Here is a 24,430-nt window from a genome sequence, read left to right on the forward strand (position 1 = left end):
GGGGAATCCCTTGTCGGCAATGTCTGTGGCCACTGTGATGGCATGGTCCGATGCCACCTCGCCTTCCTGCAGGATCTCCAACGCTTCCGCTCTCTTGTCATCGGGTAGGAAGTCCAGGAGGGGAGCGATTTTAAACCAGAGCTCCCTGTCGTAGCGCGCCACGATGGCGAGGGCCGCGTTGATGGTCGTCGCCACAGATGTGATGACTCGTCCCATGGCATCCAACTTCTTCCCCTCGTGGTCCAGGGGGAGAAGGTTGACGCGGAAGTGCCAGAAGATTTCATCCTCGCTGCCGCCGAGATGACCGAATCCTGGGAAGGCTGGGACCTCAAACACTTGGGTGCAGAGTCCGGCACCCTGTACTTTTCGTACCGGTCCCTCTTCACCGGAGCAGAGGACGGGTTCTTCATAAGGGACAGTCCCTCGTCCCAAATGTTGTCCAACAGCGGGATCGACAGCACAGTCTTCCTTTTCGCCTTGCAGCATTGGTACAGGAAACCCTCTTCTTTTCCTCGCCGGTCAGTTGAAACAGGTCCGAGGCTCTAGAGATCATGGCATGGAACAAGCCTATCATCAGGAGGTGAGGCTCTGGGCGGCGGAGACGAGAGGACTCCCAACCCGCCGCCGTCGCGGTGTCCGTATCCTCCCTTGGTGGAGGGGGGCGAAGGTTGACAAGGCGGTGGAGGGTGAAGTCTCCTCTTCTTGGCAGGGGGTGCGCCTGATGTCCCCGGTGCCGCAGGATCATCCGGTGCCGCAGGATCTTCTGTCCGCGGAAGGGGCATCCTTGTCCGAATCTCCAAGCACAAGGTGTGAAGTACCTGGAGAATTTCCACCGAAATGTCCGCTGAGGGTTGAGGTGGCGGAAGTGGGAGCGACGGAGGCAGCAGTGTAGAGTTCTCCAAATCCTCCACGCCCTGCTCCTCCTAGTCGGCGACGTCTCCCTCGTCGGGGTCCTTCCCGTAAGACTTGGCCTCGACAACTTCTTTTCCAAAATGGTCTGGAGAGTAGAAAGCTCCTCCTCAGAGGAGATGTCCGTGCCCTGGAGGACTACCGTGCCCCCCCCTTCTCTGCGACCAGGGGAGTGTGTTTCGGGGAGATGGGCATCACCTTCTCCAGTGTCTATGGGCGGAAAAGACGATTCCCTCCTGGCAAGCAGGGAAAATCTCGCTTTGGGGGGCTCACCCTGAGTACCTGCGGCCTTCGCTAGGGACGCCACCACTCCTTCAATGGAAGGCTTCGCTGGGTGAATCTGGGCCTGCACAACCTTGGTTAAGCTGGAGGCCTTCACCTTGCGGGGTGGGAGAGCGCCCCGCTCTGCCTTACCCTTCTCCGACTGGCCGTCCGGGGCTTCTCCAGAAGCTTACCTGGGTGGTCCGACTTCCTCTTCTTCGCTGAACCTGAGGGTTGGCTCATGGTTGTAGGCGCTGGAGACACTGAGCTTGCCCTGGCCAGCGGGGAGCCCGTCACAACCGTGCTACCAGTGCCCGTGGACTTGCAGTGCTTAGACTTAGGTTGGGCCTCCGTCGCCGGAGCGCCCTCAAAGGTCTTAGAAGACCACTCAGTTTTCCTCTTGTGGCCTGGGGAGGCATGCTGCCGGGACTCACCCGCAGCAGGGGCCTTGGTCTGGAGCCACCAGGTGAGAGGCCTGCGCCGATTCTTCACAGTGCTGGGGACCATCTCCTTGCAAAACACACAGTCTTCCTCCACGTGCGTCTGGTCCGAATGCAGGCAATGGAGGCACAGTGAATGTCCATGCCCTGGAGGACTACCGTACCCCTCTCCTCTCTGCAACCAGGGGAGACTGTTTTGGTGAAATGATGGGCATCGCATTCTCCCGAGTCTTTTCGATGGGCTGGAATAAGGACTTCTTCCCGGCATGCAGGGATACTCTCGCCTTAAGGAACTGCGAATCCGCCCCACCGGCCTTCGTGAGGGACGCCACTACTACGTCAATGGAGGAGTGGGCCTTTGTCTGATGCACCTGGACCTTTGTGGTCCTGGCCGAGTCTGCGGCCTTTGTCTTAGGGGGAGGGTCAGAGCCCCCCCCCCTCAGCCTTCTCCGTCAGGCCGGGTCTTCTCTAAAAGCTTAACCAGATGGTCCGACATCCTCTTCTTCAAAGAACTTGAGCGTTGGCTCATGGTCGAAGGTGCTGAGACGCTGAACTCGCCCTGGCCGCTGAGGTGCTCATTGAAACGGTGCTCCCGGAGGTAGTGGACTTGCGGTGCTTGGCCTTATTTCGGACCCCTGCAGGAGGGGCGCCCTCAACGGTCTTAGAAGACTGCTCAGCTTTCTTCTTCTGGGCAGGGGAGGCATGCTGCCGGGACTCACCCAGAGCAGGCGCTTACATCAGGCAGCCCGTGTGCACGGCACCATCTCCCGACAAGCCACGCAGTCCTCCACATGCGACTGCTCCGAATGTAGGCCGTAGAAGCACAGGGAATGTCCATCGTTCCGGAGGTTGCAACCAGGGCAAACCTTGAAGATAGGCGCCGAGTCCTCCTTCTCCTCTGCCATGTCCATGCGGTGTAGGCCGCGAAGAAGCTTCTGGAATCCTCCAAGAAGAAACTCGATGAAAATCCACCCTTGAGGGGCGCTGAAGAATCCGAAAATGAGTCCCTGTTAATCGGAAGTTTAATCGGTGGAGCTTGAGGCTCGATTGACCGAAAAAGTTGAGTAAAACTCTTAGAAAAATTGCAAAACGCAGTAAAAGCACAAGAGCTATAGCACGAGGACTCCCAACACTTGAACGTGCGGTAAAAATCTGAAGATGGCTGCCAGAGGAGGGGCTTAGGTAGAGGGCAGTCATTGGCTGGGGGCAGTATGACCCAGAGACCAGTGATTGGTTAAGAGAAAGATAGTTCAGAAGTGAAACAAACTGATTTTTTCTTTACCGAGGATTCCCAGCCTGACAACGGGGAACATTCATGAGCATGTGAATCCATGCCAGACCCCATGCTGGAGAACATGGTGGATTCAAATAACTAAGGGCCATCTGCACCAAGTTCGAGGTAATGAGCAGACTCAACCTGTGTGAACCAATTTCTAATCAATACATTGGGTAAATTATAGGACATTTAACGAGGTTGTTGAAGAAGATTGTCTAAGAAGGTATACCAGGGAAAGAGGTTGGTTGTGTAGCCCAGGATAGTTTTTCACAAACACTGCTGAGATAGGCTGGCATCCTTTCCTCTGTAAAAGGTTGTAGGTTGGGTGCCTTGAATAGCGTGCATGAGCATAGGCATGAGTTTAACTATGAAAGCATGTTTTGAGACTGGAGACATTATTTTACAGTTTCAGCAGGGGCTGTGGTGTACTGAGGGAGAGAAATCGAAATGTTAAGATGGCCAGAGCCCTGTTTGGGTTTCAAAGATCACATGTATTGTGTCACCTCTGACAGCAATTAAGGATATAAAACTGGACAGATGTCCAGTAATGGAAAATAGACAATAGGGCCTCTTATAGCGGTTTGTAGGACTCATTCTCCTAGCATCAGGGTTTCACAAACTTAAGGCTGGAACTATGTTGCAAGAATGTAATGGGCCAATTGAACCAATACTATTCATATATTTTAAAATAGCTTTTGATATAAATCCACACCAAACATAGAAACAAAAAAGTAGTGTGTTAAGACGTTTATTTTCTTCCAAATTAAAGCTTATTACTATTTTCTAATCAAGAACAGTGAGGCTCCAAACAAAAGGCAAAGCCTCGTCCAACAAAAATACTATAATCCACGATTCATCCCACTTCCTCACACATCCACCCTCCCCCCCTGCCTAAGCCAAGCATTCAGTACAGAAACAAACAAAAAAAGCAGCACAAAGCAGCAATGCACAAGGAACTTTATTTTCCATGTTTGACGAAGAAAGGGATCCACTGCATCTCTATACTGTCATTAGATTTGTACAGTGAATGTGTGAGATATTCCATGGAGTATATTTCTCAATCTCAGAAACCAGTCCCTTTTCGATGGTACAGTTGACTTCTTACATTGTTGCGCTACGGAGAGAGTATGCAAAGGTATTGTGCACCCCTGGTAGATGGAAGGAGATGAGAAACGTGCGTTAACGCCCATGTCCATCGCGCCTGAGCTTCCGCGGATAAGACTGGAGAGCGGGTACCTCCTTACTTCACGGTATAAAACATGGTGGTGGGGCTGTCTGTGAAGATATGTACTACCTTGTTTTGAAGTTGTGGCTTGAATGACTTCAGAGGGCAGAACACTGCCCTTAACTCTACAATTAATTTTAAGAGTTTTGCGGAAAGGTGGCGCGAGGAGGAATTTGTCTGCCCAGGATCCAGATAATTGATGCCATCAGGAGCCTAGGAATTCTTGAAGCAGCCTCATCTGTAGCCTGCAGTGCGGGACCAGAGGGATGCAAGAGCACATCATCCCTAGTAGGGATTTGATGGAGCGGACTGACGCCATCGTCAAGGTGGGCAGTCGTTGGACTTTGTGCAGAATGGAGTTGACCCTTTCCTCCGAGAGGGTGGCGGGACATGGGAAGGTGTTAAGCCGTGAACCTAGGAACAGAGTTCTGAGCAGGCTGTATCCAAGACTTAGGAAAGTTGATGGAGAATCCAAAAGATGTTAGACACCGGATGGCTGAGGCATGACTGTGGATCAGCACCCTCATCTAGCCATATCACCAACCTGCGATGGCAGTCTTTGCGTGCCTTCGATGAAAAGGGGGGCAGATGGAACAGCCATTTACGTTGTAATCTGCATGCAGGCAGTGCAAACACCTCTCATGAAGGTCTTCCAAGTACACATTTTCCAGGTGGCATTTGGCGCAAGCCTTAAAAAGGCTTTTCTTTCTTGTGTCTACCACGCTGCGACGGATTTAGAAGCCTCAGGCGGGATTGGAACTCAGTCGATGGTTAGAACTCCACCAGCAACGGGTCCCCATAGCCGGGAAGCACTAAAGTAGCAATACTTGAAGACTCGATAAAAATCTTTAGTTAAAAATAGGACAAAATGTTAAGGCGAAACACTTCCAACACTTAAAACGTGCAGTAAAAATATGGAGATGGCCACCGGGGTGGATCTAAGGAGGACCTATGCCATTAACTTGAGCAGTATGACCCAAAGTGACACTAATTGACTACAAAAGTGAGAAGCAGTTTTAAACTTTAAAGGCAAACTGCTTTAATATTACAGATTCCCAGCCATATGACAGGGAATATGAATCCATGAAAGATCCAATGCTGGAGAATACATTTGTTATAATACGAAAATATTTCACAGACTATAGTATTACCACGACATTGAGTCCACTGTGCTCTATGTGAGACAGGTAAGCAACATTACAGACTGCATTAAAAGTATCCAGACAAGGGTACCGTGGGATATATTGACCGACTCAATGGCCTGGCACCACATCACCAAGCTGCATTTGCGCAAGAAATAGCAACCTAGTGGCGCTGGCTCCTGTGAGCACCAGGACTTCAAAACTGCATTTTGGCAGCAACAAAAAAGTAAAAAAAGTATGCCAGTGCGTTCTGAAACATATATGGAATCAAGTCAACAGGCAGCACTGCATTGCTGCAAAAGCCAAAATGTCCCCTTCAAAATGAAAACCTTTTTCACCCTTTCAAAATGCTGTGTTGCTATTTCCATCTGTGCATTCTGAGACCACTGTGATGGAAACGGCCCTGCCAGGTCCAGGATAATTCATTGTGCCTCAGAAAAAACAGGCATAATTCCTGAATGACAGGTCCTGTCAAAGTAGATTGGAAAGAAATCAACAAGCAACTTTCTTTTCACTCGCACTGGAACACGCGTTTATTTCTTGCCAAAATGTATCCAGGCGCAGCAGTTCAAAGAGACTCTACTCTGAGCCAAGTCAAGGATAAATGTATCTATACTTTAGGTAAGAGTCCTGCTCCAAGGAAAATGACTACAGCTGCAAAGACTGGCAATCTGAGGAGCTGCAAACCGAATTAAAGAAAGAAATGCTAGCAGTTTTTAAACCATGTGGAAAAATGGGTGGTGATGACTGAAGAGAAAAAATGGCCTGTTTAAAACTAAATTGTTAACGAAAGCCTGTTTACTTAGCAATGTAAAGTAATTATGTTAGTGGCGATAACACACATAGGATATCTGTCATAGGTTTGTTTAAGTCAAGACCCAAAGTAAGAAATTAAACAGTTTAAAACACATAGGCTGGAGTTGCAAGCTCTCAGAAAAACCGGTTATTCCAGTTGCCAGCCATGAAACTCCTCCAAGGAAGGGAGATACACCATAAATCCAGGACACGTAGGTGCAAAGTGCTAGCTTGAAAAACTTTGTATGGGACAAGACAATGAAAGTTCACAAGCTTGTCAGACATTCGTCTGTGCTCCAGGCTGGGACAATAGCAGTCCTGGGACACTCACCTGTCAAGTGTGAAGGGGCAATAAAACCTTAAATTAAGACTGGAAACCTATCTTGCCTGGAAGGAAATTACAGCTGCTTGCAGTTGGAGGAAGAAAAAAAGCCAGGGTCTAGGAACAAAGGGACTTTAAAAAGAAACTTTAAAGACTTATTTCTATAGCAAGAATTAGCAGAAATTTAAAAATTCAGAGTTTTAAATCGAATTTTGGGGGCTGTCTTTTAAAACTTGGTATAACTCATTGCCACATGGGGAACAGAAGTTACGAAATACGACAGATTCCAAGGAAAGTATTTATGTGGCAATTTGGTACATACATCCCCAGGGACAATTCGCATTTGTGTATAAAATTGTACAATTTTAGGGCAAATCTAAGTTCGGTCAAAATATTATTGTCCCTATGGTTCGTCCATGTGTTTTTCACCATAAATCGATCGATAGTACAAACATTTCCTATGCACCTTACTGGAGTTTTCGTCTCTTGAACACAAGCGAAATCATGCAGCAGTGCGCGGCCATCTTGTGATAATCTTATCACTTGCCGCATCGCCCAGGGTGACCTGCATTTGCGGCACTAAATCATATCCCCCGCCCATGAGCCTGACATCACCAAATCATTTATATTCTCCGCCTCTATCCGCGACGTTACTGGGCAGCGTAGCCAAACGCCCCCAGTTGACAACTACGCGACTAGACGCGGAACCCGGAAAACAATACACATCGTCTCACAGCACAGCACATCACAATTAGGAATATGAAACTGTACTTTAAAAGGAAACAGCAAGACTAGAATTGGTAAAGTACATTTATTTCACATTAAATGTTTCAATAACATTCCGCGTCCGACAATCAAAATGGGACTTTTCTCGATCGCAAATGTTTATTGTGAGTCAAGCGCTGTTCCTTTTTGGTACAGAGGGTGTTCATTTTGTCTAAATAACCACTTCGGTCGCACGGTGAATTGCAAAGCTTGTGCATGAACTTGGCACTAGACCACTGTAAAGGTTATGTTGCTCCTAATTGCCGGTACCGCGTACGGGCCTATTGGACCTTGTTTGTCGTCCCAGAAGACAGTTAGTAGATCCAATGATTGACGTGTAGCTGCAGCTGGCGGTAGAAGAACCCATCAGTCGGGGTCTCGAATAGATGACAATCGCAGAATGGCACGATGTACCGGTTTGCAAAACATAAAAATAGAAATGTGTCTCAGTAGCCGATCTTTATTACAATTAATCATTTTCTTTATTAGCGCAGAGATGACACAATGTGAACCGAGAGAATACAACGTGGAATATCAAAGTACTCCGCTATTTGCTTCTGAGGATAGTGCAATGGAGTATGTTGAGCTCTAAACGTAATGCGTAAACTGGGGCAACAATTCGAGGTGCATAAACAATGTAATGATTTATTAGCATAGAACCAGGGAGAAACGAGTGGTGGTCTACATGCATCTCGATGTTGGCCTGCCGATGTGCCCGGTAGATAGCCCAGCACACAAAGGTTGTACTAGCGCTTCATTGCAATATGCCACACAGAACGAAAAAGTACAATGTGACCCAGCAATAACGGTCAGCTATTTGCATTTCGACTAGTTCTGGTATAAAATCGTCTAAAGAGAAACTTACATTAGATTCGGCATTTCCATTCTCTTGGCGTAATGCACACCCCTCCGTTCGTGTCAACGAATTTTCATAAACTGAACTTCTATGTAACTAGGTCCAGTTTCGGAATGGGGAACCTTACCATATCATACGTTATTACACCCCCCCTTCAATTCAATCCCTTTCGGAATGGTCCCTGCCTCTCAAGGTCACAAAACAATAGAACCTTATACTGTGCGCGGGACGCGTGGCCTCTCAGCTCCAAAGCAAAAATTCAAAGCTGTTGGCCTTCACTCAAAATGAACATACTTTCTTACTTTGCAACATCCAATGTCAACGCATCCATGAGAATATGTTTTTTGAAGCACGGGCACAGGATGAAAAAATTGGGGGCTGTCACTGCTCATTGTTCGTGGCGCTGCTGAGGTGTAGGGGAAACTTGCCAATGACATAATGCCCCCTACTCCAAAATTATAGTCGATGTAACACAAAAACTGAGTCAAAATGTGTCTAGTAATAGGCCCACCTCTGCTTATCTCATGGCCCCCTACCCCATGGCATGTTTTCACAGTCAGTACTTCTTGCATGCCTAGAATGTTTTGTAGCCTAGGTCCAATCCCTTTTGTGTGACAAGCAGATATTCAGCTGTTTCGGGAACATTATGGCAAGGCAACTGCCAAAACCCAAAGATTCTTACACACTGTTATCCATTGGTCATTTACACGAAAAATGAAGGTCCCACAGTAGCTCGACTAAACTGTGAAATGTGAAAGCAATCGTAATAATTGTACTATTTTTTTACGAAAAGGACTAAGAGGATAGATTTCAAAAGACAAATTGCATACTTTATTTGTACAGTTTATAAAAGAAATGTTGCCAAAAATAAAAACAGATGGTAATCATTTGTACCGGGATTTGAACGAGCTCTGCTTTGAGTGGACGTGGCACGTTGGCAATGTTTTGTGGCAATGTATGTGTGCTCTGAACAGATTTGTGCACAATTCCATGAGTATGCATCTCGACGACATTAACAATAAGATCTTTCACAAAATCGAATTCCATTTTCTCATATGCTGGTTTGACCGCCCATGTTTTGCTTCTTTTTGTAAAGGCCATAGTGTAGAGAAGCATCCCTAAGTTTCCTGCAGTCCTAGATTAGTCCCGGCCTACATTCTAGTTATGCGCTAATACTGCTAGCAAAGTCCTAGATTTCATCCCTTGGATGCCGAAATGCAATCTCTTTGGCCTGTACCTTAGGCACATATTGCGGAACACCTCCAAATCTCCTGTGTCAGAATTCTGTGAGTCCCTTCAGATCTCTTGATAGAGTTTTATCAAACACAATCTTCTCAATGGCTTTGTGTGGAGGTGAAGATGGGATCAACCACTTCTTCCGTGCCTGCTCTGGGGACAAAGGGCCATGTTCACATTGGTGGAAATGTTGGTTTTCTGTCCAGTGGTGAACGTCGGAACAGTGGTGCATTAGTGACCGCCATTTTCCCAGTAGACTTTCCACAGACCCATCACATGTTTTGGAGCTCCACCAAAGATGGTTGCTGAAAGACTGGGACCATTGTGAAATACTTTCAAAAACCTTTTCTTTTCCCTGCCACCGAGATTTTTTTGATTGATTGATTTGTCAACATGCCATACATCAAATTGATGTTTAATATTTGGATACTGCTCTCTCATTGTCTTGGCTATTGAAACGTGTCTGTCCGTGGCTATGAGGTCGATTTGCATTCCTCTACATTGTAGATCTTCCAGTGATTTTATAAAACCAAGTTTCTCCATGGCCACTGAGGATTTACATTGGGACACGTGCACGACCACCGAACTCACAATTTTCTTACTTTCCATGTCCTGAAAATGGCAGGTGTAGTACTTAGCAGAAAATCCGGGGCTGTCACACTGTCCATCGCCGGCGAGCCTGAACCGTTTACCGGAGAATGTAGTTTGAATAACCAATTGTTCAATTTTCCAAGCTTCACTAATGGCAGGGAATAGATAATCACGTTGGTATTTGTAGTATTGCGTTTTAGAAATAAAATGGAGTCCCACAAACTGAAAGAAACTGGATAACTTTGTGAAACTAGAGCCACTGAAAAGTAAAGCTGCTGCACACAGTAGATTGCCAGCTGGCAGTTTCCCCAGCATCGGTTGAGCGGACCATGAAAATGTTTTATGGAACTTTTCACAAGTGGCACGTATTTTGAGGTTACTGCCTTGTGTTAGACGAGTCACGCTCACCAATGGCTTCCCACATACTTCTCCTCCCTCTTAATACACACATGTCCGCATCTTTATAATCTCCATCAAGCAGCTGTCGAATACAATGTATTTGGCATCTTATTAGACTGTCATCCGGCAATACTGTTTCGGACTGAACCGTTGTGGACATATGAGCCAAACTGGACATACTATAGTCGATATCTTTATCTGGTTCGTCGGTCAATATTATTGATGCTTCAGTCTGTCATTTCAACATCTGTTACTTGACAATAGATAGGAGAAAACAATGTGGACTGTTTTTTGGGGGGCATTATTTGTGTCGATTGTGTCAAGTGCTCATCGAGTAATGTAAAACTAATCTTTCATTCATTTTCTGGCCACTGGACATAGGCATCTCGAGTTGAACACGCCGCGCCTCAATTAATAGTTCCTCCATGGTGAAAACAGTTTGGCAAGCAGCATCTATCATTTGTATCACTGTCTGTGTCTGCATAGTCGGTACTCCATCGGCAAACTACAGGACAGATAGGAAAAGGGATGTTCAGTGTAAATCCAACATACAGTGTTGTACAATTTACATTAAAAAAAGCATATAATGATGGCCTCATCACAAAACAATTGCCAAACATATAAAGTGTTTATAACTAACCTTATTTTTATTTCTTTTCTTTGAAACCTTCTTTACTCTAGCATCACCATCAGCAAACTGGCCCACCGACTCAGATCCACGTGCCTCCCGTTCAATATACGGATCTTGTATACATCCCTACAAAAAATAGTATCCATTTAAAATAAGTAATTTACATCACACATATAATTATACCGACTTTCTTTCATTAGATGGTACTGTCAGTACGCATACCTCTGGCTCTGGATAAACTGCAAAGTCTGTTTCCGGAACTACAAGGGATAATGTAATTGTAGAGGACGCTTCAGCATCTCCCTGAAACACAGTACTTGCATTAGTAAGGACGAAAATATTGGAAACTGGACACACAATTTGGAAAGACAACAAAGGTACATATCAATAGTAATGTACGAATGAAACATTGTGTAAAACAATTATACGATATGTAAATATGATCAGATTATCTCGTCCAATTGAACTGTGAAGACCCATACCTCTGACACCAGATCTACTACGAGGGATGAAACTGGACACACAATTTGGAAAGACGACAAAGGTACATATCAATAGTAATGTACGAATGAAACATTGTGTCAAACAATTACATGATATGTAAATATGATCACATTATCTAGAATTCCGTGCATAAAACCAGTATGGAGCAGAATAGCTAGGTAAGATTACCTGATACGCACTCAAAGTGTTTGATGACTCCAGGCAAGACATGGATGTTGAATCTTGTTGCTTCATATTCGGTGGATAGTCATGGAGTTGTAAAGGGAAAGTATTATTCGATTTAGAAGTTCCAACATTAAAAAGTGCCATGTAAGGAGACTGAATACGAGAAAATTATGCTTATGTAAATGCATAATATAGCATAGTTATCTGTCCCCATAAATCAATTTTCTATGTGGGTTCTCAAAAACAAGGAGTGATGTTTAGCAAAATAGTCATTATTTAAACAGCTATTCAATCACATAAATATCGAAAGTATTATAAGTGACATTTACACCAAAAATACAGGCATAAAGCTAAATCCGGAAGTGTGACTCACCTGTGGCGGCATTTACACGAATAAAATTGGAATAGCGTTTGGGAGCAATTTTCGAGTTGTTCTCATTTGATTCCTCTTTGTGTACAAGGATGTGTCGTACATATCCGGGTTGAAGTGCAGGCTGCAGATGCGTTATCGATGATCCCTCTTGTCCTCCAACACTTGTTTGACTCTACTTTCAAGCTCTTCCGGTGGATATCCGCAATATCTGACCCATTCTCTTATTCGATCAACAGTCTTAGGGAATACATGCATTGTAATACCTTCAGATTTGTCATGGGTCTTCGAAGGGCAACCGAAAATAGAACATGCAGGCATTGTTGTAAATTCTGCAAAATAAAGGTCAACATTAGTAGAAAATTATTTTGCATAAAAATGTGAGAAAGAATGAATTGGACCATACATTGTTCATTGCACGCTTTCTTTTGGGCACCGCAGCAAAACCAGTGCAGCGTGTGCGGCTGTACTATAGGATAAATTTCAGAAACGATTAATTGATGTGTTGAAAATCAGAACATGTTACTAGTCCCTTGAATGTTCTATCATGCACGAAAAGGAAACATGCTTATACTATAGACACGGTCCGCGAAGGATGCAATACGATGCCAATTGACACTGATAAAAATGGATATATCTATAACATAACAAAAGAAACTCAGTCAATAGCAATGATACAAATTAACAGAGCACTACTGAGTACGTTCCTTCGAAATAGATATAAATTTACAAATGAAGGAGATATGATTAGGATACATGCCCTTACCTTGACCAACAAACAGTTGGATTCAACAAGCAGAGTAATTAGTGGCAGGAGAACAGTTAGATGTTCACAGGTAGCACACTGACGGGTTCACTCGAAGCGGTCACAGAGTGGCATGTTCACGTGTTGACTTGCAGTGCTCAAAGATGTTCTCATGGTAAATATCAAGTGGTTTATAAAGAATAACAAAAAGGGGTGTGTTTGTGAATGACTGACGTGTATATGTTGTGGTATTATGTGTATTGCAGGGGAGCGGCCTGCTTCAAGGGGAGCCTGTCTGGAGACACGGGGTCTGAGGATGTCATGTGAACAATGACCGCTGGGCGTAAGATACCTATTGAAGTGTACATGGTGTTTGGCACCTTGGCCGTTCGCGCCCCTGACACCACCCCATGGCAGCGCACATCCACTGGTGCGAACTGCCTTTAATAGTGGAGGGGGGATGGATGGGCCGGGGGCGTGCATACAAGGCACCGGAACACTGTTGAATGGAAACACACTTGATTCACTTAAAAACTGAAACAACCATTGATAAAAAATATGTTGTGTTTTATATGGTTTCTTGTTGTGATGGCACAAACATACTACACATTGTAAAGGTCTGGTTGCAGCTCAGCAAGGGAAAATCCCCTGTACTGACCGCTGTCACTGGGGAAAGTTTGTCTAATGGCACAAATGACACAGGCGGGTATTACTCGTCGAACACGGTGTCCAAGCCTCCCGTGAAGCCACCATGTGTACGAACGATAGGCCACCAGCCGGTACCACCTGTGAAAGAGAAAGATACAAACTGTTTTCAAAAGACCAAGATAAGTGTATTAAACCTTAGTTGTCAATGACAATTCTTGTATGCAATGGCATTTTTGCCAGGAAAAAATGCTAACTAGACACTGCACAATATTTAACGACTTTTATACGACTATTACTAGAGAATTGCAAGACTAAACTGATATGACAATGATATATTGAAGTTACGAGAATATAGGGGACAACCATGAAATAGTAGTGGCCTACCTGACATCACAACCAGACTATACTTACTCGTTACTTGGATTACGAGGGTGAACTGTTGTGCGAAGTTCGTGCATAAGCACCATCAAAATCCTCAACACGGACCGTGTGAGGCAGGCTGCCGTGAAGTCTGGCAGCTCGGTAACGCTTGCGGCTGTGGATCGCCTTGCGATATGTAGGACAAGCATCCAGAGTTTTCTCGGTAGCAGCAGTTCTCCTCCTCGGTTCGCAATAGCGCGCACCGATTGCAGGTACACCAGGTGGAAACACCGTCCATGCGACTAGGCCCAGGCTCTTCATCTGTTGAAACATCCGGCCAACTGTCGTTCAAAGCACCATTGTTTACCCAGCTTTCTCTTTCCAGTAATTCCTCCTCGAAATACTCAGGCTCGTACAGGTAGGGCATTATTGTTGCCATTGTGTGGTAAACAAACAAAAATAATTTATAGCAGTGGTACTGGTATCTGTTCATACGGGCTACAAGCAACTAAGAGCGAGGCAGAGACTAGCTCCCCTGCCCAATCCAAGTAGTTTATGGGCGTGCGTAGTTAACCCTACCCAGCCTCTACCTTGATGATGTAATTTTGCATTATAAATAATGGTCCCTGACAAGACCCTAGACACACACTTCCTGATTTCCTGTGGTGCGTTCCTGTTTCATCTTTCAGACTACAACTACAAGCCCAAGCATTGCTGATCCTATTCCAGGGCCCACTGCCAAACCCAAGCATTGCTGATCCCGTTCCAGCAAGGCCTACCCTACAATATTGAAACCCACTAATCTCCCAGTAACCAGGAGAAACTGTGGTACTTTTGGCATCCTAATCAAGCGTGGCTTGCCACCACTCACTGCATGCTGCAATCCTTCCATCCTGCTACCCTGGTGACCTATAGTATCCTGTAACCAGAATTGCCAGTCTAGAAGAATTATCCTTTGGAATCCAGTCCCTGCCCTGCTCATCCTGTCCCGCTGATTTTGTCCGGGTGTCCTTGTTAGACCAGATCTGTGTGGTGACCAGAACCGCTGACTGTCTAAAATCCAAACTAAAAAGTGGACTGCGAGTATCAATAGGAACCATAGAAAACCAGAGTAGATCTTGTCTTGCTTTGTGCTTAATTCCACTCTCTAAGTCATTCTATCCTTATCCTGATAACTTGTAATATTGTCAAAAATCATTCTTGAAACCCTGCCTTTGATTTCTTGTGCTAGCGCCAATATCTTTAATAATTTTGTCTTGCGAAATCCTAAGCCCTTAGTCCTCTTTCAAGTGATCGGACTGGTTCCGCCATGGCGGGCGCGGAGGTGCTAGGGTTGAACTCGAGAGTCAACCCTGGAGCTTATTGTGTCTCAATCTGACAGTCTAGCCTGAATGCTCAAGTGTAGAGTAAAACTGTTCTTGTCAAAACTGATTTCTTTTCCTTTTGCCCGCCTTCATTTTCTCAAAACACACTTCACTAGATCTTGCATGACTCACTCAATTTACCAGCTAGAGACATAATTTAACTTCTGGATTGTACCTATGATCCATAGCTACACCCCAACACATCGTGATTTACAATTTTTCACCCTTTTTTATTAAAGACAGTTTTGGTAAATTCAGGCGGGAATTGCAAAAAGTTGCTAAATTTACAACATGTCGTTTGAGTGTAAACGGTTTTAAAATCTTCCATTCAATTTCGAATTATATGTTTTTGCTCAATCGATTGCTAGTATCTTTCCAGTGTTGCTCTGTTTCAAGAGTTTTATACACATTCATTGTTTTATTCATCCATTTCCGAGTGTCATTTTTAGCATTGCCAGGGTTTAAAATCCATTTTTCTCTCTTGTTTGGGGAGGGAAGATTGGATTTTAATTTTGTTTTCCATTTGTCATTCCTGATTACCTGCTGCTTCTGTTTATCCACTTAGAATTGATTATTTGTGGGATGAGGGAACATTGCAGGGGGAAATTCTAACTCAAGTGCCATCTTACCTCAAATCAAAAAGTGCTCCTATTCTCTGGTGTTTTGTAGTTGTGTCAATAGAAGGTTAAACCAAGTACATTGCGTACATTCCTATTTCTCATTGTGACCCTGGGTATTTGAAAAAGGGGTGTGATACGAGTGGTGTACCATCTCAATATTGAATCCAACAAAAAAAACATAAGCATTTCAATTGTGCGCTGCAGACTAGGCCAAGACTAAGGTGTGCGTCGCCTGATTGAAATCTTTAACAGTACTTACCCTGACCACCGCTGAACTTTGTCAGTAGGATAGGGCTTCAACTCATTACGCTTAGTAGTGATGTGTTGTTGCTTCCTTATATTGTCAAAAAGCCTATGTTAAATTGCTTAACAACCCCTCCAACCCAGCCCCCTCGCCCACACACACTTATCTTATTAGTTAATCAATGAAAATTATAAATTCTGTTGTGTGAACTTGGACACCAAACAGAGATTGAGTACATGACAAATATTACTTACCCAGTAATCGTCTTACCATGTATTGAATCACATGATGTACATAGTCCGCCATCTAGTGGTTGACTCTGAGGATTACATAGTTTGACAGGGGCGTTCCTGTCACGCTGTCCCTATCCTTATGTCTATAAGAAATAAAACAGTTAGCAAAAATAAAATGTATGAGAAAGCATACCTTAAACAGAGGAGTTACACGTGCTCTCTTTAACGATTCCTCAAGACTGAAGCAGAATAGCACCTCAGCTTCGGCATCTCGCAGAACAAAGTTTTGCTCCTCTGGGGGATGTAGGAAAACAAAGAATTACAAAGGAATCACAACTATATAAAACCAGGGAAATATATCCCAGACTCCACATATATGCTTTAAAAGTCATTTCTGCAAACAATGGAAAACATTCCTTAACTAGTTCCATTACAATACGTTTCAAATACATCTGATCATTACAAGCTGAAAATACCAGTGTGTGTGAATTACAGTGGTTGTTTTGTACTTTACACATTAATGACAAATTTGGTGTCCAGTCATTTGAAAACCTAAGGTATTGTAAGCGTTCGAGAGATTGTCCACAAGTCCTCCTCTGGTGAGGGACTGGGAAAAACAGCCTGTAGTGGTAAGCAGTGTTTCCCTTACGTGAGACCTGACTCACAATGGTAGCTGTGACAGAGCAATTTGTATTCACTCTTAGGAAGGTAGAGGGTAAATCCTGAAGTACAGCTTCCACCCACCCAGCCACGGATATCGGCACAAAAAGGGCCACACAGTTTATTACAGAAAATGTATTTTAAAAAAGTATACATCAGAAAATAACTATAATAGGCAACAAAAATAAAAGGAATGCCTTTAACAAAAAGGTTCCCTAAAAATCCCAAAACACAATCTAAAACAGGTATTCAGCACAACTTTACAGGTAAGCAAAATATGACATGCATTACTCACCGTAATAGCATTTCTGATGATGGGATGGCTTGACTAGTCGGAGGCTTCCCCTTGAGGATATCCTCAACAAAGTCAGAGTCTGGGGCTACCTCATGTTTTGTGATCTGAAAATGATTGGCCGCTTTTTTTAAAATAGCGTTGAATAACAATGGTCATCTACAGGCGACAACTCACTCTGTGGAGGCGAAGAAGGGGGATCTAGACAAATGATGTCTGGGTCAGGTGTATGTGTTGGTGACAGCCAAGGACCTGACTGATCGTGATCCCAGCCTTGGTCTTTATCAGCTGTGTCCTGCGCAAATAGATTAATGTCCTCATAGGTATCCTCCTGCTCCAAGATAGCCTCCTGGCGGCCTTGTGCAGGGATGGGAAATTTCTGCAATTTATGAGGGAGGGGGCAGGAGTCCTCTTCCCTGGGTCTTTTGGGAGTGATGTATTTGTTAGAAAAGTCAATAAATTGGGCCATTTTGTCCATCTAATTTTGCAACCTCTCCCTAGTCCATAGGGAAGATGCAGAAGGGTCTGGAGGTGGAACAGATTGCCCAGAAGGGGGAGACTTTCTGATAAGGCATTTTAGAGAGGTTGGGGGGCTTCAGAAGACTCATCTCGACGAGAAGGGGTGCCCTTGTATTCTGTAGCTGCCGAAATAATAGCCGCAAGGCTTTCGCTGACTTTCCACAAGTGAATGGAAAGTCTCGACGCACCTGATGGTGCCATTGTGGTCGACGACTCCACTGAGGCCTTAGGTGCTTGTGCACCCTTGGACAGTGCATCAGCGACCGTATGTTTTTTTGGATGAACCCCCTTTCCAGAGGAATGTCCAGTCGCATGCCACGAAGACTGTTGCTTGGAGGGTGCGGAACTGCAAGTTTCGGGAGGCGCTGAAGATTTCAGCGACGCTGTTGGCATTGCACGCTTCTTCGACGACTCCGTCGAGGAGGCCGTAGGGGTTGTGTGTTTAGGTATTTGTGGTACGTGTGACCTTGTCGCTGGGATGTGAACTCCCAATTACAGAGCTGGTTGCCTGTCTGTTGGGCCGGGACGGGCATTTGGGAGCCTGAAGGTTCTGCCAAAAGGTTGATGGCTTCCAATTTGGAGCCATGGCTGCCAACGGATTCCTCGCCATCCGAAGCGACGGCGTCAACGAGGGAAAGGCTTTCTGCCTACATAACGTAGGCCCACCCACCGTTTAGACCGCCTGTCCTTAAACGTTTTTGGTCGAAAGAGCTTGCTGGACTTGCTTGCATGAGCGCTTGTCGTGGTCTCGAGGAAGACACTGTTTGCAACGGCGATGGAGTCCTCCCAAGGAAACTTGCCCTTACACGACAGGCACAATTTAAAGGGTGCCCTCTCCATAGCAGAGGGTGACCGCAGCCAGACCAAATAGAGAAAGAGAAGGGAAAAGGAAATACATTCTTGAAGAATAAACAGGGGCCCCACTCTCCCTACTGTAAGGGCCTGGCCAGAGGGCCGAGGCCACGCAGCTTGGGTACACTGCATGTCACGTTAGGGATAGTGTTACAGTCACGCACGCCCATGTCGACGTCCCCTTTCGATCTTCAAACGAAAGATGCAATACTCTGCGATTACCACTAGATGTCAGACTATATGCACAGCCTGTGATTCTAAGCAGATTCACAGGATGTATACGAATTGTTCGAACTACAATTGACCTTTGCACAATTGACCGAATTGTGAAGGTCCATTGTTACATATATGCGAGGGGAAACCCATATATATATATATATATATATATATATATATATATATATATATATATATATATATATATATATATATATATATATATATATATATATGTGCGGACAATTGTGCAAAGGTCAATTCGGACCCTCGACCTTCGGTCAATTAGGTAATTTGAACAATTGTGTTCGAACAATTTGGGTAATACTGATTCACAAGCATCAGAAACAAGTATTAGTTCAGAAAGTTGAGAAAAGTATGTACATAGGTACAAATTAAGTAAAAGTTACCAGGAGTCCAAGGGACGTTAAAGCCAAAGCAAACTTGAGGCCAGAGACAATGGCTACTCCACCAGAGGAGATCCAGACCCAGACCCAGATTTCACGAGCAAAGGTCCTTGGGAAGAAAGATTGCTGAGCTGATTGAAGAATTCGAAACGCAGTGCAAGTTGCGATTAGGGTGTGGGGGGGATTGGTTGGGGGGGTATGGAGGGCAGAAATAAGGGCTGCAGGCAAAGGTTCTCAGACACGGGAGATCCTAACTTGCAGAATTGATGCCTCAATACCCCTAGGATGTGCACCAGGTTGCTAGAAGGGGAGGGTCAAGAGTCGTAGGTGTAGAGCATGGTGCTGGTGTTGTATTTAATGTTTTGGCCATGTTTCCGGTTATTGTAGCAGGGTGTGCAAAGAACCTAGAGGTATATGGGCAAAGAAAACACTCTTGGTAACAACATTAGTAGCATCAAGCAAGCACAGAAGTGACCCTTTAAACCAGGTCAAAGATTGCTCTGGTCTGAACAAAGGGATTCAAGACAGGATGCATACAGCACCATCACGGAAGGTGAGCTGCAGACGCACAAACAGCAGGAAAAAAGCTGTGCTGTTTACACCAGGTACTCCCATTTCTGTTCCAATAGCGTACACTGTGCCAGGAGCCCTCAGGTAGCAAAGTGAGCTGCAGGGACAGAAGGTCCAACAATCGCTGCTGGATCAAGAAGAGCTTGAAGCAGGATTTCCTTTGTCAGAGGAATGGCAGCACTTTGTCTCTAAAGGCACATGAGTCTGCAGCACAGCTTTAGCATGGAGTCTGCAACATGTTCTTCTGATCATCCACAAAGGATGTAGTTACAGGCAGGATCTTTTGAATGGCTTGAGATCCAAACAGATGAAAACAAAAATATGCGTGCACACACACACAGGGCTTGCAGCTACTCCACGACCTCCAATCACCATTCAAAGTTTTGGTGGCCACCTAATCTTCACAGGGATGATGCCAGTTGTCTGGAAAGACCTCCCAGAGTCCAATCTGGATCCCATTCTTAAATAAGCCTTTGTGATCTCTGGACAGAGCTCAAGTAGGCAGAAAAACTAGAAAGGCCATTCTTGCTGTAAAAAACAAAGAACCACCACAAAGAAAACCGCCAAGTTCTAAGAGTTAAAAAGCATGGAAAAAGTGATGGCAACACAGTAAAAAACCTATATAACGTTGAAGACTAAACAAATGTACACCAGTGCCACCACCTACGAACCCCAAAAAAATGTATGGACACGGAAACTCACCCAGGGAGAAATTTGGGCACTTCACAGTGCCCGGCACTGGTAGCTATATGGGCTACTTAGGGCAGCCATTAAAAAAACAATTACACTTCGAACGCTGTAAATCGATTTTCCAGCAGATAGATTTACCTACGCCCAACTTAGGTACTGCTGCTCCCACCCTCAAACCCGTGCGGCCGCAACACGACTCCTTGCCCCGCTGGAACTTACAGTGCATGACTTACCAGCCCGGGGAAAGATCTCAGCCCTCTACAAACTACTGCAGGAAGATCCCCTCCACTCTAGGCTCCCCTATATGTCCCGGTGGGAAACAGACTTGGGTCATGCGATTGAAGACCACACATGGGTGGACGTTTGGACTAGAACACGCACAGCATCTTGTTGCATTACCAACCGGGAATGCGCCCACAAACTCCTGTTGCGCTGGTACTACCCCCCCCTGCGCCTCTACTTTCAGCAGGCCCTGGACCCCCAATGCTGGTGCCTTTGCGGCCACCCAGGTTCCTACTTCCACATGTGGTGGACATGCCCCAAGGTAAGGGAGTTCTGGATCCACTGCCTGGCCAACGTAAAGGACATCACCCTCCTGAGGATTCCGCTCCCAGACTCGTATCCGAGAACAGGGAGGAGGGCAATGCTGATATCCCAATTCCTGCTGGCGGCCAAAATCACAGTGGCCCGCACCTGGAAGTCCGCAGAAGGACCCCTGATGACCCTCTGGTGGCTTAAACTGTGGGACATTCTGATGGCAGAAAAGGTCACGGCGGCCAAAGAGGGACTGCTCCACCAATTTTCCGAAGTGTGGGCACCAGTCCTGGACTATGACCAGAACAACCCGGCCCTGACCTACAAGCCACGCTTGATCGCAAGAGCCCTTTATACAATGGGCGATAGTTTGCCGCCTGATCAGGCCGAATGAGGCCCGAAATAATGCTTACTCAGGTACCCAGGGGCGGGGGACGGGACATTTTGTTTGATATGCTCTGTGAGGTTATAATCATCGTTAATGTATATGTTCTCCTTGTGCTGATCTATAAATAAACAAAAACAATTACAGCTTTGAGGCGGCCTTTGGAAAAGGTCTTCCTGTCAGCAAACATTAGAAGCTAAAACACTGAAAAAGCCAGCATGACTACCAAAGTTACCTTTAGATCTGACCTAACAGCGAGGAGGAAACTACAGTGTTACTGCCACTTGTGCACTGATTTGAGAAGCAGCAGCCATGACTTACAGTAATTGGTAAACATTTTTAAGAGCAACAGCGCATTTAGTCATTCACTGCAGTGACAAGTCTAGTACATAATCCTTGTTCCAAAACAGTTGGGTGGAATAGCATCCCTACGGGGACAGAAGGGGAGCAAGCCGTGCAGAAGAAGTTTCAAATAAAGAGCTGGGAAATATGCACCATCACACCTCCCTACACGTTCCCAACTTCCAAATTCTCAGTAGCAGTGAGTGCTAGCACAAGAATAGAACATGTGAACAGTGACAAAGGGAGAGCGGTATGGGAGAAAGAGGACGGATCTGAGTGGAGTAGTCACAGACATGAGCAACTAAATTGTGTCCAGTCCACTTGGCACCATATTTGTAGGTTTGCCGTACCACCATATACATTTGGGGTCACCAATGGCCTGAAATGTTGTGGTAAAATGAATAGAAGGCCCAGCACACTGTGTGATTTTGTATTGCAATATGAATAGACAAACGTTTAAAAGGTTGTTAGGTAAGATTGTATGCAGTACCCTTTGGGTGCACTACAACAACCCTGACTACAGGTAATAGGAAACCCAGGCTTTGGTATAAGCTTGTACTACACAGTTTGGTAGCGTGTTGAGAAGCCAGGCTTATCTCAAGAGGGGTTTTACCTGTTTTACAGTACCTTGGTAAAGAAGAAAAGATGCAGATGAAGACTTCTGTTCCTGTGCAGCTCTGCAGATCTCACTGGGCCTCAGTCGTGGGGACAGGAAGGAGGACGTCGGGGGACTCCTGCATTGGCACTGTCAAAACTGGCAACCGGCAAACTTTACTTCCACTGGCTGTTTTGCGTTTCAGCTCCTTGCGGTATAGCAAAAGCAAAAGGCACGGTTCCTAGTTGTCAAGGTGGACTTTCCTCACATCTGAGGTCCTGCACTCAACTGAGGGGGGTCAGGCCGGGTCAGTCCTGCTTCCTGGGAGTCCGGACGATCTTCCAAAAGCTTTAGGCCAGCTTACAAGCAACGCACACAATGTGGAGTCCCTCTCCCTGGCTCTACGGTTTCCTGCAGCAACTCTGAGGAAATGCAACCAGCTCCGAGATGGGTGTCCAGGTGGCTTACTTGGGAGCTGATTGGTCCCACCAACTCAAAGGGAGAACTCGTCCTTGAAGGGGCTTCTCTGTGGATGCGAACTTGGAGATTCTGACCTGCAGCAGGGCTTCACCGGGCAAACCAACGGTCCAGGAGTTGCAGCAGCTGTCCTCTTCAAGCTCTTCTTCGATTCCTTCGTCCAGTCGTCGACTCTGCCTTCCAAGCCAAAAGACTCACCTTTTATTCAGTTCTCTCCCATTCATTCCAGCCTAGCTGTCACTCACCCAGCAGGGTGGCTGTCCTGGCCGGACAGTCAGCCAGCCAATCACCACAGAGTGCATTTGGATCTCCTAGGAGACTAAGCACAGGGAGTTTTGGGCACCTCCTTCACTTCCTGCCTACCCCAGACACTCTGGAAACAGAGGCGGGTTTCTCTGAGAAACCCCGCCAAAGACGAAATGAACAAAGAGACCAAACCTAGTTTGGTGCGCAGAGAAAAACTCTAGAAGGACCTTTCCACAAAGAAATGGACGGGGACCATTTTAACACAGAGGCTCCCGCGATTTAACGTTACTGGAGCTGCAAACAGTTCGCGGTCGGGGTAAATCATGGTAGTTCATTGCAAAACCACTGCCACCAGCCATTCTGAGAGGAAAGGAACATATAAATGCTACATGAGTAAATAGACACAGGGGATACCAAGTAAGCCCTCCTGCACTCTGTTGTAAGATAGGGTGTGCTGGGTATAGAAGTTTACAGGCCTAAGTGAAGTCAATTTCACTCCACTGTTCTGGGAAACAGTAGTTGATCCCAGAGAAGGTATTTATACCTTTGGGAAATCTGGACTTTCCTGTGGCACTGCACTGAAGGTGCTTTGTGACACAATTTTAAAAGATGATGCCTATGGAGTTGGTTAGACTCCATAACTAAAACAAAAACACATTGAACTGAAAAGTTCGAAGTCCCAAAGTTAAGCAAAAGAACTGGAGGGCTCAAAAGTGGGAGAAATTGGCACATTTTTGGGAATTCGCCCCAACACTAGGTAACCCCTCCAGCACCCTATTGTAAGATAGTGTGTGCTGGGTCTAGAAAGTTACAAATGTAAGTAAAGTCAATTTCACTTTACTGCTCTGGGAAACAGTTTATCCCAGAGAAGGCATTTAAACCTTGGGAAATCAGAAAGACTTCCCTGTGCCACTGCACTGAAGGTGCAGTGTGACACAATGTAAAAGATGCCGCCTATGGAGTTTGTCAGGCTCCATAACCAAAAGAAACACAAATGTCAGAAATCACATTAAAATACACATTTCCAAGAATTCTCCATAACAAAAAGGTACAGATATGTGCAATTGGAATATTGTGAAACCTGTGGCAATGTAAATAGCAAAGCGAGAGTTTTACTGGGTTTTTTGTCAATCATTGGGTGCTTTTTGTAAAACATTAACTGTTTTAAATATTGCACAAACAGAACTTATGGAAACACTGGACCCCATTTTACAAAACCTTCAATCACTGTCCTCAGCAGAGGTCATTGGACTTTGCCTAAGGGGATTTGCACAAATCACCTGCCACTCTTCAGGGGACACAAGGATGCAGTTCACAGGATGCCCATAAATAACTTGAGCTGCCCAATTTGTTGGAGAGCTGCTGTCCATAACAGACCGATTAGCCACTCAGGAGGCTTACCCTCAACCTTTGCCAGTGTTCTTTTAGTTAAGCTCCACTCACTAAGTGAGCCTTGTTCTCAACTGCACTCCTTTACTTACATAGGAACATTCGAAAGGGGGTCTTGCAAGTCACTGGAGTCATGATCTAGAACCGGTTTGTGC

The 24,430-nt window shown here is 45.4% G+C and overlaps 1 protein-coding gene across 1 annotated transcript in view; it reads right to left on the reverse strand.

Moving 5' to 3' along the window:
* PAXIP1 (PAX interacting protein 1) overlaps positions 1 to 24,430 on the reverse strand; it is a 584,896-nt gene that overhangs the window by 39,839 nt on the left and 520,627 nt on the right. Inside the window, exon 17 of the mRNA XM_069647937.1 lies at positions 16,295 to 16,395. Coding sequence (XP_069504038.1) covers positions 16,295 to 16,395 — 101 coding nt within the window. The remainder of the gene's footprint in view (positions 1 to 16,294; positions 16,396 to 24,430) is intronic.

Source organism: Ambystoma mexicanum, chromosome 2q, assembly GCF_040938575.1.
Source record: "Ambystoma mexicanum isolate Mex_15411 chromosome 2q, UKY_AmexF1_1, whole genome shotgun sequence".
In the NCBI taxonomy this organism is placed as follows: domain Eukaryota; kingdom Metazoa; phylum Chordata; class Amphibia; order Caudata; family Ambystomatidae; genus Ambystoma; species Ambystoma mexicanum.